At 44.0% G+C, this 16,660-nt stretch overlaps 1 protein-coding gene across 2 annotated transcripts in view; it reads right to left on the bottom strand.

Annotated features, from left to right (window-relative positions):
• The window catches only part of dlg3 (discs, large homolog 3), an 85,978-nt gene that overhangs the window by 22,343 nt on the left and 46,975 nt on the right, over nt 1-16,660 (bottom strand). The window contains exons 5-11 of one of the 2 annotated variants that reach the window (XM_083980440.1): nt 9,189-9,242; nt 8,590-8,640; nt 7,142-7,266; nt 6,516-6,685; nt 6,124-6,260; nt 4,839-4,983; nt 2,480-2,642 (exon numbers count right to left, since the gene is read on the bottom strand). In XM_083980440.1, the coding sequence (XP_083836566.1) occupies nt 2,480-2,642; nt 4,839-4,983; nt 6,124-6,260; nt 6,516-6,685; nt 7,142-7,266; nt 8,590-8,640; nt 9,189-9,242 (845 nt within the window). The remainder of the gene's footprint in view (nt 1-2,479; nt 2,643-4,838; nt 4,984-6,123; nt 6,261-6,515; nt 6,686-7,141; nt 7,267-8,589; nt 8,641-9,188; nt 9,243-16,660) is intronic. The other variant, XM_083980441.1, reaches the window with a different exon arrangement.

The following is a 16,660-nucleotide window of genomic DNA, read 5'->3' as shown; positions in this document are numbered from 1 at the left end:
GATGAGAGGGGTAAGACCTGAGTGCATGGCCTGGTTTTTCCCAGAGTGCAGATGAATCATGACAGCTGCAGGACTGTCTGCTGCTACTGGTCTGCTGGCCCGGACCGGATCGGGCTCTTGCTCCCCGTTACATTTATGGTAACAGCACGGCTTGCTGTTTATATTTACATACACTGAGCAGCAGGCAAAACATTCCAACGCCGCAAAGCAGAATGTTTGTGTTGGGCGGCTCCCATAAGCCTCCCCATCCTCCTGTGCTCTCCTTTCTTTTCAACACCACACCCTGAATTACGTTATACAGCCAAGACCAGAGTTTGTCCTTTTATCTCTCTTATGCGCACACACATACACACACCCACACCCACACAGGAAAACACATGTTTGCATCAGTGTATGGTGCATATGTTACACAATAAAAAGCTGCAACTTATCACAAACACATTACATAATAGCAATGGTCCATACAGAAAAATCGGGGCATTCATCCATGACGTGATGCACGATGGACAAGACTGTGGATGTAGTGTAAATAAATAAGTGAAACTTAACAGGAGGCCTTTTGCACATTTAGTAATGCCAAAGAGTGAAAACACACACACACACACACACACACACACACACACACACACACACACACACACACACACACACACACACACACAAGCACTGCCATAAATATCATGTATTATTATTGTCTTCAGCAGTAACCACCAGTGAAAGTAACTTGGCCCAAGATAGAGGCTTAGTTTTATCGATGCGTCCTGACAGATGGAATTGAGCAGCTTGTGGGAGCGTGAAGCCCTTTCGGCTGCACTCCTGTGGAGATGTGTTTGTGAAGAGCAGGTACGACTCCATTTTAAACTGCGAGGAACAGGGCACCATTGTTTTTAGATTCATAGATGTAACAAGATCAGTTGAAAATTGATGGATAAATAATGACTACAGGCAGACCTTTTAAAACATAAACAGAAGTCATAGTAGTGTATGTGTAGTAGCAAAAAAAAAAAAAACAAGAGAAATGATGTGCTTATATTCTTAATTTCTGCCCTAGTGTCAATGAGCTATTTTTGTTTTTACTTATTTAGTGTTTTAATGTGTTTTGTGTGCAGTCGTGACAGATGAAGTGTGTAAATATGAGTCGAATGGTCACACAAACCCCGAAAAGCAGCCACACACTTGAAGTACTTGAAATGTATATAGCAGCAAAGAAGGCATGAGGCGGGGGAACATTTACATGCAAACATACAGACAGGAAAGAGACAGGAAGATTAAATAAGCCGATAGAGACCCCTGCTTGAAAGTATCAACAAAAATATCAACCCTCCTCCCTCCGTCCCTCCCTTTCCTCTCCTTCCTCTTCTTCTTGCCCGTTGCTCCTCTCTGTCTATTCCTTGTTGTATGTTTTGTGGTACAACACGTTATCGGCGAGGCAGGTGGCCTCCAACTCTCTCGGGCCCTACTCCTGTCTGATGCCGGATCAAGATGCTGAGCTCTAGAGAGGAGGGTTAGCTAAGCAAGGCGTGATGGACTAGGTTAGTACCTGCCAGAGAAGGGGAGCGGACCTTGGCACAAGGGAGCAGGGGGAGGACAGAAGCCTCTGTAGAGGGCCTGGGGCACCTTGCTGTCCCCAGGTTTGTGGATGACACTGTAAATAGGTTCAGCCCTGCTGTGGGGTACAGGAATCACAGTGAACGGGACAAGTGTAGGACACATATAAAGCACACATACGAACAAAGATGCGACAAATGCACATACAAGTCATGTAGACAGCCTGGACAAGGACACATTACAGGGGCCACACAACTAACACTCATCCAGTGACACTTTGACTCCACAACACATATAGACGCCTCCATGCAGTCACACACACACACGCACGCACACAAACACACACACACACACGGGGAGAGCACAGCCTCCCCCCCCAAGAGCTGTGGGTTAAGATGACCCAAGGCCTCGTGGGACGCTGCAATCAAGCCCCTCTGAATGCTACTTCTGATCCAGTACTTGGGTGGGAGGTCAAAGGTTACACCTCAGACATAACAAGTATAAGAAGTGACAAGAGGCCTCTGTCAGCACACAGCCACCGCACACTGTCCGGGCTATTGTGTCGTATGCACCACTCTGGCCCTGATTAGATGAAATATGTAAACTAAGCATATGCTTTGCTTTCATCAGATACAAATATGAACACGTATCATCAAAGGAACCATGACAACACCTAAGAAACAACAACACAATGGAGGTGGCTAAGAACAAAAAAGAAACCCATGCAAATTTAAATATTTTAAAACCTAATCTAGCCCCATAGTACTGTGCTCTACAGCCATCTACACCAGCAAATACTGAAAAAGGCCTTTAGTTCATCACCAGAGACAAACTATGTGCTGTGATTTAGTTCAATCTACACGTATAGAGCTTGTATGAATGTCATGTATGGGAGGAGAATCATTCATGGAGGTACCGGCTCGTGACCTACCTTGTGAAGTCTTCCTCTCCTAGCATGTGGCGAGGAACTGGCGAATACCTGGACGGGGTGACCTGGGGCGGCGGGTACACTGGCTTAGGCTCCATTGGCCCCATGTAGTTGTGGCTGACGTGGTTGTCCACCATGGTTGGGAAGGCTGGGGGGAGGGCCAGACCAGTAGGGGGAAAGAGAGAATGATTACAACACAGGCACAGGACCACACACTCTCAATCCCCTAGAAAAATATAAGCTCTTTGATCAAGATCCACCTCGTGACGAAGACAGATTCGTGGTCACCAGAGGAGGAATCCAGCAGATGAAAATATTTATTTGTCTGATATATTCCTATTAGTTTTTGTTTTTTTTTTAGCATTAAAGCAGAAGTAAGCGGAATGTTTGTGTTAATATAAGTCTTAAATAGTTATATCTTCCGACGGCAATCACAATATAGAGTGTCTGGTCTGAAACACGGGTCTGTCAGTCACTCTGCTCTGCTCTGAGCCGAGGAGAAAACTTTCCTTGTATCCTACAACCTTTATCCAATGAGGAGAGAGAACAGCATAAAGGGGCGGTCCTCTCTGTGTGTGCAGCCAAGGGATGCGCGTGAATGTGGTGACGTAGGGACGAGGGCGGGGACTGCTAACTCCATCGGCTGACAGGAAGTTAGCCAAAACGACCGGATCACTTACTTCTGCTTTAATTAACAAACCCTAGTAATAACAGGCTACAATAAGATGGTGAACATGGTGTACCTCCAGCCAGCATTGTCATTGTGAGCATGCTAATGTCAGCATTTAGTCCAAAGAGCAGCCATGCCTAAGAACAGACTGATAGAAACATGGCTCAAGAGTCTATATGCACCTTAATGAGCATATTAAAGGAAAATTACAGTTAGTAAGTAATCGTAAATATATCTCGTGATAACATCTTAGTTATCAAAACCATTGTTGAGATGTTTCCAAGTGCCAAAACAACAGTCAGGTGCCAGACAATTCAGAAAAAGTATAAATAAGTTTAGCTGTTTAATCTCAACTATTAGTACAGAACATGTACAGAGAAGATAAAAACTGTTTGCACATAACTATGGAAAGTACAGAGGGTCAAAGCTGAACTCAAAAAGTGGGAGTGTAGGCTCTAGATGTTGACACTAGACAGTTTGTGGAATCACTTCAGCATTTTTCTCTTCCAAATAAGTTTGTCCGACCCTTGAGGTTTTTTCAAAACTTGTCTAAATCACCTGACTGATTTTGTTTTTAGCAATGTCTCTGCTTTCCCAGATCCTAGCAACCAACATGGTGATAAGAATCATATTATTAGCAGCAGGGATGGTGGCCAACACATTAAAAATAAGACCCAGGTTTTATAAAATCAGAAGAACCAAAATGGCATTAAGGAAACTGGCTCGGCTTTTTATACACGTCTCTGCTCCGTCTGTGCTAATCTTGACACAATAGACAACCAGCACTGACTGGTGTATGAACAGAGATGTTTCAGTAATCTACACCTGATGTTTTAAAACTGACAATCCTCTTATCACCGCGGAGGAAAAACTAGAGACATTTTTCTAAAAAGTTGACATAGTCCTTGTGCAGGCGAGGGAAAGCACAATCCCAGGCGTAAAAACACACCTCATCCCCCTGAATTTACATTCTGAATGGAGGCAGCTGAGCATGATAAAACAAGCATTTTAAATCCAGATCATCTGAACACGGGTTGTGCTGTCAGAGCAGGGTTAAGGCTGCATTAAGGGCTTGTCGAAAACCCCCCACAACTGCAAACATTCAGAATCTACAAAAAAGCCCTTGATAGCCCCCTCTAACACTAAATCACTGTTCTGTGGAAATTTGAGATGCTGCAGCTCAAGATCGTGGGCTCTCATGAGCAGGTGGGATGTGAGAAACCATCCACACTCAGTGGGAGGCAGAGAACTGTGCTTGTTGTTGCTGTGGGAAGGATTGTGTGTGTGTGTGTGTGTGTGTGTGTGTGTGTGTGTGTGTGTGTGTGTGTGTGTGTGTGTGTGTGTGTGTGTGTGTGTGTGTGTGTGTGTGTGTGTGTGTGTGTGTGTGTGTGTGTGTGTGTGTGTGTGTGTGTGTGTGTGTGTGTGTAAGCAGTCACTACATTCACTATGTGGGTGTCTGGGCATAGCAGTTTTGGGGAGAGAACAGTGATCCAACACAGCAATTCACGTAGGACAGCTGAACTATCTCTGATAAAAGATAAGAAAGTTGATCTATAATTCACCTCTTTACCTTACATCAAACATTTCATATAAATAAACCTGTGCTTCTGCTGCGTATGTAGTAAAATGTAGTGTTGACTCCAAAAAAGAAAAAAAAAATGGCCCAGAGAACAAGAAGAAATAGATACGTACTGCTGGAGTAGTCTGGAGGGGCGTACATGTCGTTGAGATGCACAGGTCCTGGCTTGGCCACCTTGAGGTAAACCATGTCAGAGGTGTTCTTCAGCGCAGCCACTGCCTCCTCATGACGTACATCCTGCAGCAAGGTGTTGTTCACCTGAACGCCACCAAGAGAGGAGGAGGAGGAGGAAAAAATCCTTGTATCAACACCTGAACACATCGTGTCTTTTGCTGCACTGTGACAACATTGCGCTTCGCACTGGCCAACACAACAATGAATCACAGTATTATGAGGTTTTTGGACATTTCAGCAGAGAGAAAAGGCTGGTATGTTGCGCAGCATTAACATAGGTCAAACGCAGCATTTTAAAGATGCTCTGAGTCTTTGAGTTTTTGAACAGCTCATGTTTTCGCAGATTTGATTACACCGATGTAATGTGCCTAATCCACTGTTAATAATAAGGGACAGGTGCAGTATGTGTTGCAAACTGAGATGTTGCAAACTTAAACATTTACAGTCAATATTACACTATACTGTTAGTAGCCTGCATGTTGTCAACACACAGCCGGCTGCTCTCAAACAGAGGCTGGACATATAATGCACAGAGATGGAAAAAAAAAAAAATCTATGAAGTGTATCTCAAAGAGTGTCAGAGGAGTAGCAGCTTGATTTTCCTCTGTAGTGAACTAACAGTCGACCCCCATGATGACAGCAGAGTACCTAGATGCTTGATCTTATTAGAAGTCAATAAGAAAAGGATGAGATCATTTGCTCTTTACTACAACCGGGGTCACTGTAAAGGTCAATGCAGTATGTGGGAAGTCAAAAACACAAAGCATGATGGTTGCTTGCTCCATTATTCAAGATGATGATTATTATTAAGTAATTTCCATAAAAGTCACTAATGTTGTTGAAATGTATTTGAAAAACTGCAAATGTGAGTATTTGATAGAGAAATGTAATGAGTCCCTCTCTGATTCAGAGCCGATGGACCTTTTTACTGTCCCACGCTAATGGGTAAACTAGTGATCATACATGAAGTCATAAATGCTGATGTCTACTATGAGTCTCACTTGGCTTGAAATGACAGGATGGGTCAACCAAGCAGATAATGTACTTAACGCATCCCATAAACAGTCATCTACACATAGATGAATGGTTTGTGATCAGTGCTATAAACACTACTGCAGAATTTTTGCTCAACTCTACTGTAAACTAAATGAACAACTAAAATGTGTTCATTTTGATATAAACACTCGATATGTGAGTCAGTGAGAGGGAGGTGCGGGCTCCTACAGCGAGCAGGCGGTCTCCAGTCTGCAGCCGTCCATCTTTTTGGGCAGCTCCTCCCTCTATGATCTTGGTAATATAGATGCTGTTGTCTCCCGGGATGTGCTGGTTCCCGATCCCTCCAGCGATGCTGAATCCCAGCCCTGGTTGAGTAATACACACAGTCAGATAATCAATAGATGTTCATAGAACCACCATTCATTTTACACATTTTTAGATATATCAGATGTGTGGGTCTGCTTCCTCTGAGCTGAAAAGCTCCCTTTTAAAATAAATCTAGTCTTAAAATATATGTTTCCAAATCTGACACTTACTATATCTACAGCTGTAACAAGTTTAGCATTGCCAGTAAGGATGCATGAAAATTAAGTTGTATATTCCTCTCTGTGTTCCCTGACCTTTTGGGCCTTTCAGCAGGTTGACCTCCAGAATCGTCTCTGGTGGGGCCTGCCTCCGTCGGACCAGCAGCCTCACCACGGGCCCTGCCTCCTTCAGGGCCTCCACCGCCCGGCTGTGAACCACCTCGGACACGTCCACTTCGTTCACGCGCAGCACGCAATCATTAACCCTGCAGAAGGAAGTTTTAATATATAAATCAAACACGTACCAGCCTGTCAGTCAATAGATAAAAGCACTGAGGTTACTTTGCTGCACAAAGGCAGGGAGAGACCCCAGCAAGGCCAATCAAGGCAGAAACCTCCACAGCACATTTACAAAAGCACTCCATATCATAATTTTTGCATGTTTTCAGGTTTTCGGTTTTTCCAGTGAATCATAACTTTGAGGAAACACACAGAGCCAGGGGGCAGAGGGCTGTAGAAACTCTGCCTCCCACACAGCACTGCCTGGTGGGACATGCTGGTAGTGTGCATTAAAGAGGAGAGAAAGGAGGTTAGAGAGGAGAGAGAGAGGACAGAGGGTGCCGAGGAGCTCGGAAAGAGTAGGTGGAAAGAATAAGGTGAGGAGGAGGAAGAGGAAGAGGAGGAGGAAGTGGAGGGTAACATGGTGAAAGAGGGGAACGTACCCCAGCCGTCCATCCATAGCAGCTGCTCCTCCTGGGATAATCTTGGTGATGAAGATCCCCGGATCATCGGGAATGTGGGGATTGTCTATTCCTCCAGCAATGCTAAAGCCCAGGCCAGAGTTCCCCTGCACACAGGTTATGATTGGCATTTTCAGTAGGGAACAGTAAACAACACGCACATACACACACTTTGATGTAAGTGACTGGACCCAATGTGGGCTCAAGGTCGGTACAATGTGGCTCTTAAGTGTATTGGTATCTCAGAGGAACATGTGATTGATGCAGGCTGCTCCAGGGTTTTCTCCAGGCACTTCTGATGTCCATTTTTTGCGAACATACGTGTGTGTGCGTGCGTGTGCGCGTGCACTTGTGTGTGTCCTTGCATGTGACAAATGATAATGCCATGTATTCCATTAGAAGAGGACACTTCATTCAAAATGTCACGCTTCTTCCATCAACCCACAGAGAGGCACCAGTGGTGGAGATGCCCCGTTTTGACAGAAAAATGGATTTATGATCTAAAGCAAAGACGAGTCGCCAAGCGTCATTTCTATTGCATGATACAGAGCTTCTCACTCTCTGCAGGAGGCAGACACCGCCACAGCCTGTCCTTCCTGTTCCTGAAAATGACACAGGAACCTTTTGGATCCAGTGGGTCCGGGCACACTGCTGCAGCTGACAGCCGTGGCCACAGAGACAGGCAGCAAACAAGACAGCTGAGAAAAGACTTCACTTTATTATTTTCTATAATTAATGAGCAACAGTCGCAACAAATTAGGACAGAGGGAGGCTGAGGCCTCCCAGTGTGCTGCTCTGGAGCCGAGAGGAGTACACTGGGCCCTACCACCAAATGTTAAACACCCACAGACCTTTTAAAGTGTGACTTCGCATAGTTTATTTAAACCTTCTGCATGCAGAAATGCCACTTAGAGTGGAAGGGGCAGGAAGATACTGTGCATCTATCATGGGTTCGGAGGTGCATCTATATGGGGGTGGAATAATGAGAGCAGAAACATATAGCGCTGCCACTACAAGCTGAACCACCGCTGACAAGTGCAGTGGTGCCTGCTGAACAATTGAACAGGAGAGCACTTTACATTTCTGGCGTCTGCTGATGACATGTGCATCAGGATTATGTAAAAAACTATGCCTCACTGGCGTTATTCTGCGCTCATACTCACATGAGATGTTGCACATAAGACTTCCTCACTGCAGTGATGTACTGGCTATAAATTCACTAACGCACAGAATCACATAGAATTCTCATATACAATCGCAGACATGTAGATTTCTGTAGTTTTCATGGTCTTTAGGCTCAAAGAGTGAAGAGTGAGTTGCTTACTACCACCTAGTGGGGAGAAATCCATCCATCATGCAGAAAATACATTAAGAGAAATATGTAATATATAATATGTGGAAAAGTGTAACAAGAAACTGGTAAAGCTTACCCTCTCTAAAATGATCTCTTCATATTTATACATCCCATCACTGCCATTTACCTGCCAAAATAAAAATAAAAAACACATAATGGTTAGTTACATCACTGAGCCTGAATTATGCCATTTTCTAAAAACAGAGTGAGGAAAAAAAAGAGAACCATGCAAAATTTTCAGCTAAATCCTATACTATATAATAGAGAATAGACCTATGTACAGACTGAAAACAGGGAACTGTGAAGAACAGGATTATTGACAAAATATACAGAAGATACATTCAGCAGATTGTTTTACTAACTAAAAATACCACCATGAATTTCTGATTTATTGCAATCAAAAGTGTCTTTCTTTCTTAAAATGCATAGGCACTGTGACAGTCAATGTGCCGCTGCAGAATGAACATTCTCCACAAACAGGCAGGGTCAATGGGATAATGGATGTTGGTCCACATGGCAAACAGCATGTTGCTACCAGGAGGATGCACACACACACACACACACACACACACACACACACACACACACACACACGACCGTGCTCATGCACCACCGAGGGAGTGTGAATGAGAGATATATACTGTACAGAGAGAGAGAGAGAGAACAGATACTTACATAAGGGCCTGCATCTAGTGAGTCTGCGTTGACGATGATGGGGGGAGGGTTGGCCTGTGAATATGAAGAGATACACATTATCTCAGTGTGCGAGGCTGGCAGCACACAGACGTAATGCGGTACACACACTATCAGTGGGGAGCAAAGTTAACGGATGCCATGGGAACAGTCGGTCAGTCTCCTTGGGGCTGAGGCTATGTAGTATGTGTGTGTGTTCGGAGGGTGGGGGTGGGGGGTTGTTGGAAAGGTGTGAGGACTGCGAATGAGGACTGGGGCAGAGAGACCAATGCTTATTAACTGCCACAGCCAGACGTCCCACGGTCACCTCATAAAACAAACCAGCTTGTGTTCCAGCTGTTGGGACAATGCGTTTATCTCACATCAGCTTCTCACTTGAACTTCACACACAGAGAAAAACGCCGTGTAGTATCACGTACAGAATCCGCAATCTTATAATTTGATGACCATTTGTGACACTGATATATGAGGGAATATGTAAGCTTATTATTTACATCTTATTTTAAATTTAGGGGTTAGGTTTATTTGATATCAAACAAAAAAATATTGGTTTATTATTAGATGAGACAACATCTATTAATAAACTAATCATTTTTGATTTAAACAAAATTATGAAACAAAAATACCAACATTCACCGGCATCTGCCACAAAAATGCATGGCTTTTCTCCGATTATCCATCATCCATCATTAAGGTGTATTGTAATTTTGCTTTGCTGTACGGACTGTTGGTTAAACAAAAAAAGATTCAAGATGGTTCCTCAAAAATTTTGCTGGGAATTTTCACTATTTCATGATATTTTATAGGTCAATTAAAATAAACATGATTTGCAGCCCTGGACATGTGGTAAATATCAGTTTGACATGGAAGCCATGTTTCATTTAGCAATAATTCTGATAATTGGTTTTTCAAGGACAAACGCTAGTTGTTTATAACATTTGAAGCTTTCCTCTTATTTGACCTATTATAAAATATAATATCTTCATGTTTTGTAATGTCAATCAGACATAAGAAGAAACATGAAGATGCCAGGTCGGCTGTTTTTCACCGTTTTCTGACTTTGTTGTTTAACAACTGTCTCTAGGAATTGCTCATCAGCTCAAATGATATCTTAATGTTTTCAGTAATCTCTGAATTACAGTACTACATGTAATAGTATGTCTGTCGAGGGTTTTGCTGCCTTCTGAGACATGAATAATAACTGAGGGGAAACAATGTTTAAGACGGATGAGGGTAAAATGCAAAATGCAGATTACCGGTTGTCAGTATCGATACATAGTATCAGCTTTTAAAACCCAACCACAAGCCTTACATATTAAGTTTCACAGCTCAAAAAACTTCCCAGCTCAGCTCTACTGTGCCACCTGGTGTCTCTCGGCCCATTTCAGGGCTGCAGAGAAGCCGAGGAGAAGCTGTGAGCTGAGACCTCCGAGGAGAGGAAACAGGAGGAGCAGGAGTGTGAAGGAGGAGACGCACCGGTCGGTTTAGGGAGAGAGTTTTCCTGTCGTTGTCCTCCTCTACAGCACGCTGGCTGTCTACTTGTTATTGATTTGATTGAGCTGTGTGGGTGAGGGGATGCTGACAGTGCTGCTCTGGGACCTTACACGTCCTGAGGTCCGACACTGACGGGAAAATCACTAGCTGCCATCCTCCCCCTAGACCCCCCACCTCACCCAATCTCACCCTCGCACCTTTGTCTTAATATATACAGAAAAATCTGATTATGATCTCCCTCCTAAATTACTATCTAGATATAATGTAATTCAATATAATACAATAATGTGATGTAATAATATTTGGGATTTTGTTTTGGTGATTTCAAAATTAAGAGAATGAATTTTCTTTGATTATTTGACTGATCTATCTTAAAAACTGTCTTAAACAAAGAGATTATTATTCTACTTAATACTAGATAATATTATATAAAACATCATTATCACACTGTATAAAAATATGCACTGCAACACACACACAGTATAAATGGTTATATATCATATAACAAATGATACTACTCAGCTTTTCACTGCTACACCTCTGCAAACACTTTGAAACACATTCTTAAAAAAGGTGTGATCCTTTGATCAAAATCATTTTTATTTCTCCACACTCGTCACCGAGTGAGCTCCCTGGTAACGAAGGTCTCTCTCCAGATAAACAGGAGCCGTGGATCTGACCTGCTCCTCTCCATAGTGGTGATGTGCTATGACTCTGGACAGCTGTGGCTGGCATCCCCCCCCTCTCATCCTCCCCATCCAGTCAGCACAATCAGGCCTTCATTGTAATCTGCATATGCACTAACAGATGCTCATGTCTGTGGCTGTGACTAGATCTCATTTCCCATGAATGCTTTGCACTTTTTTCCCCCCTCCTTCCACCCCTTCGTCTTAGAACCCAACTCATAATACACGCCCCAAAAATCCCGGAGAGGTGTTTATTAGTAAAAAGCTTCTGTTGCATCAAGTCCCCAGCAGCCATGTTAGTGACAGTCGGCTGTGAACGAAAAAAAAACAACAACCCTGAAACCAAAGCCCACATAGCAAGAAGTGATGAAACACAGCCTAAGGGCAACGCAGGGGAATACATTGGCTACTATTGTCCCCCGGTGACTGACAGACTAAACTACTGAATCCACTACTGACGCCACATGTGACTACACACACCTGTTACGATACAATGCCTGCAGTGCTTATAACTATCATAGTGGACCGATGCTTCCCCCCAGGGGATCACTGAACCTACAAGTGCATCGGAAAGACAATAAACCCATCAGTGGTAGAAAACAGCAGTATTATCCTGGCCTGGGATTGCTGCGTAATCCCCCTATCTGAATCTCACATAACAAGCAAACAAAAAGGAATAATGGAAGATAATCTCAGCATGAGTAATCTCAACAAGAGTTTGTTTAACATTTAGTAATTTACTAAGGTAACTTGGATTAGATTGGATTACCCCTCCCTCCTTGGATTGCTGCTAACTGTTTCTAGCTCTATGCAAACAGACAGCACAGAGAGTATAAGATCCGTCCAACGCTGAAGTTTCTGGACACATACCCGAGGTAGGATCTGTCTGTGTCATCACTGGGCCCACAGAGGACGAGCAGGGGACTGAACCCCAAGTTACTGTCTCTGTGATTTAGCCAGCACTGGGAGGCTGGGATGAAGATCACAGAGGTGAAGACAAAAGCAGTCTCTTATAGATTGATGTCAATCCAGGAGGGGATAGGGATGTCTGTCAGTGTGTGCATGGCAGGTGAATGTGGGTCAGGGGAACTTGAAGCCATTCAATAGGTGAGGCGGTAAAAGGTTGCAGATGTGATACAGTGGACTTCAAACTTGATTTGAACTTGACAACTCTGAGATTTTAACTTGGCAAAATCCCGGAACAACCAAAGATAAATAAGACAGCCACAGGCCTTACGTGGCCAGGTAGCATGAAATTTTAATTATTATGCCTCCTCATCGAAAGGACGAGGTCTCTGCTAAGGAAAGACACTATTTATACCGTAAAGATCAGCACTCAGAGACCTGAAAGACTTCCTTTTGCATATGAGGACATGACCCTCGACTTGGACTAATTCTCAAGGACTGTGAGTATTTGACAAGACGGCCACATTTATACCTGGTATGAACATGTGATCCTTCTAGATTCATTATCAGGGTGATGGCATCTAGTCTGCAGGCCTTCACTTTTACACCTTATTATCTCGGCTCAGCCTGTGTGTGACTAGATCTCAATATGCAAGTGAGTTTAGAGAAGCTGTCAGCAAATGTGGCAGGTAGCAGGTCACAGAGAGTCAGATATTTTTATCGCTTGCTGTAGCTACTGCTACCTAAATCAGGCAGAGAGAGGTGGTCATGCTTAATGCAGAGTACATTGATTGAGATATGATCCAAATGTAAGCCATCTGATCTGATTTTATTATCAACACAACACAAGATATGACCTAGAAATGACACCTTAACCTGTGCCTTTCCTTCTCTAGTTAAGACATAGATAGATGCAGATTGCATGTACCAGATTTAAACACGGCCTTCTTGACAGCTGCAAAAAAAAGTTTGCAAAACAGCTTTGTATTGCACACGTGTGGGACTGACAGATATAACAGGACAGGACATAATATCCCTTTTTTTCCCCCCTTTTCCTCATACATTATTAAAGGCTGCTTTCACAAGCAGTTGTTGTTCTTTACCTGTGCCCACCAATGATGCAGAATAAAGGGGACTCTATCTTTGGTACATACTGGACACAAAGAGCTCATATGCACACAGTGACAATGAGCCCAGACTGCCTCCCCAGCATGAGATCATTACAACAAGTCCCCAGTGACCACCAGTAGCGAAGAAAATTCACCCGCTATAGTCCTTTTCTTTCTCTCACTCCCCTGTCTCATGCAACCATCTGTTCATAATAGTTCCTTGTTCATCAATCTATCATCTTGCTCTTCTGTCAGTTGAGATTGTGTATCTGTCTCTTGTCTCACAGCATCACAGGGGATGTGTATCATGTCCCTTTGGCATTGCACCACACAACACTCACTTGGCTGCAGACCCCCGGGACAGTAAAGCTACAAAGACTCCCACTGAACCTTGGCAAGTGCAGGGCACAGGCTTCATCCAAATTGTTAAATAATCAATGTGTTCCCATGGTAACCGGTGCTCGTACGCCATTGGCCGGCTATCCTGCTTAGTCACCTCCCCCTGCTTCACCTCTGAGGGCTCTCGCTGCAGTTCATGCAGCTCTGTGCTTGCACATGCCTGGCCATGGGCTGGATGTGGCTGACTGCTTACAGTGCTGCCTCTCCATATCTCACAAAGACACACACACACGCACACACCTCAAATTATCCATATATGGAGAGTGAAATGGAAAGATGGTTTCCTGAGGAGACACTGTAGCCAGCTATGTAGTTAAACATTATACTGTAACGGGAGGCAGGGAGCTGAAAGCTGGCCTGGCTCTGCCTTAAGGTGTCACAAAACAAACCTACCAACACATCTAAAGCTCAGTCATCAACATGGGATACTGTTTGGTTAATGAACATGTAGAAACAATAGGTATTTTAAGATTTGTATGCTTGTTACCCAGGCTAGCTGTTCCAGTCTGTCTGCCATGTTAGCTGGCTGTTGTGGTTAGCTTAGTTAGGGTTAACCTCATCCCTATGATTTATATTTATGTAAATCAGGCTTCCTCAAAGAGTGGTGGTCCCCTCACACCATATGTGAAAATGATGCATTGTTTCATTTCTCAGCTCGTATGTTTTCACTCTGGTCCAAACGTTGCACCAGTGGCAGAGCGTCATGTTTCCATGATGACTGACTAGAAAAATAAAACTCTAAAAAGTAACATTACACTTTAACAATGGAGACACACACAAACACAGTACACAAATACGCAGGTTACTTGTAGAGCTGGTCAAATAATGCAAATAATAGATTTTGAAAGCACAGGAAGTCTCTTTTTAGTCCAAACTTGTGGCGTACACCAGGCAGTTGGAGCGGATAAAGGTCCGGCCACGTTCACATAACAAACCAACCACACCAGAGTTCGACTGTAGCCGCACCGGTGCAGCCATTTTGGTACTGTGTTTACACTGACCCAAAGGCAACGCACTCGGGCCCAAAGTTCAACTGGACCGACCTAAACACTGCCTGTGTGAAAACACCCTTCAACAACTAGATGTAAAATCAGAGACTATATACGTCATTTTAGGTCGTAATTGTAATAAATCTGAACTGCTGAATTTGGCATATTGTCCTTCTTCTAAGTTTGAGAAACACTGATGTAAACAAATGTGCATCAAATTACAGAAACACTGACCATCGTAAGAAAACTTCATCTTATAAAATGTCAGTATCCCTGTATCCCTGCTGAAAACTGCACTGTCACAACCGGTAGACAGAAAAAGACAACACGGGAAGTCAGACTGGTTTCTCTGCTTCACCTGTCAGCATTTACTTTTTTTTTGTATTTTCAAACTCTCATCTTCTTTGCAGGTAGAGTGAAGGGGGACAACAGGAGGGTTCAGCATGTGCACAGTGATGGCATGCTGACGGGGCAATAATCCCTTCCTCCTTAGCAAACATTTCCGCATCAGTTCCTCTCGCACCAAGGCACACCAACATGGCAGCTGAGTCTCCAGTGGCGACATCGCAGTGAAATATGACAGTCAGCCTTGCTCAGATGATGCACCCAGTCAGTCAAATGATACAGCCAATGCTGAAGGAAGCTCTTCCTGGGCCTAAAGTCAGAGCGATAGGGGGACAAGGCGTGCTACGACGTCCTTATGTTATCTCAAAATGTAATGTTCCTTCATTTTCTGGTGCCTCGAGTGCTGCTGCTGCTGCTGCGTTTATGTTTTTCTGCAGAATGTGGGATGAGAGACGCAGTCAGTGGTGCTGCTCTGATCCTCTGGCTCTCATTGGCCTCTCATAGGCCACGCTGCAGTCCAATCAATACCTACTCAATTACTATGCACCCAACATCTCATTCACACTGTGGCCCCTGTGCCGGAGGGAAGAGGGAAGGAGAGAAGCAAGGTGAGGGAAGGAGTGACATGTGGATGGAGCTGAGAAGGATGAACACACGACAGCGAGAAGATGTTTTACTTGCAGAAGCCATTGAAACTCGATGTTGCATTCTTTGTCCGGGACAAAGGCGGAATAACGAGATGTAATAAAGAAAATCCCATAGCGGTAAAGGTCAACTGCTCCAGCACCAGCTGAATTCAGGCATTCATCTCAATGAGGCAGCCACAAGGAAATTAATTAATTCGCCCATAAAACGGCCCCATTAAAGCTCAAAGTTTTCTGATTTGATGGCTGTGATTGAGCATTGTGACTATGTTGCCCCCCCTCCCCTCCTCTTCCTCCTCCCCCTTCCCCAAACCCACACCACAGACGAACATTCATGAAACCATAATTAATAGCCCGTCACAGCTGTCAGCAGCGCTCGCTCCTCATCTTTATGTAATATTACAAAAGCATGCTCTGGCTTACCTCTCTCTCTCTCATGCTGAGCAGCTCCAAATGAGAGCTGGCTAGTTTGACCTTCACAAGAGCAGCCACAGAGGGAAAAGTACTTAGTGTAACAAATATTCATAACAGTGTTGCTGGAGAAGGCCTTCTACAAGTCTGCTGACAGCTGATCAGGTTCGGACATGACTGTGCTCGTCTCTGTGCTTTTGATGTAATACAGCGACTGTGTGTGTGTTTGGACACTTTGACACAGGTTTGAGGTTTAGTCTCACATTGGGCACCACAGCTTTCACCATCAAATTCAAATTTGATCTCAAAATGAGGTAAACATATTGTGCGTGGGTGCGTGGCACAGTGGTTAAGGCGGCCACCCCATGTAGAGGCTACGGTCCTCAACGCAGGCGTCCCCGGTTTGAATCCCGCTTCGGGCAGACCTTTCCTGCATGTCATTCCCCCTCTCTCTGCCTCCCCCTTTCCTTT

The sequence above is a fragment of the Trachurus trachurus genome (assembly GCF_905171665.1).
Source record: "Trachurus trachurus genome assembly, chromosome: 10".
NCBI classification, from domain to species: domain Eukaryota; kingdom Metazoa; phylum Chordata; class Actinopteri; order Carangiformes; family Carangidae; genus Trachurus; species Trachurus trachurus.
This window is presented reverse-complemented; position numbering and strand designations above follow the sequence as displayed.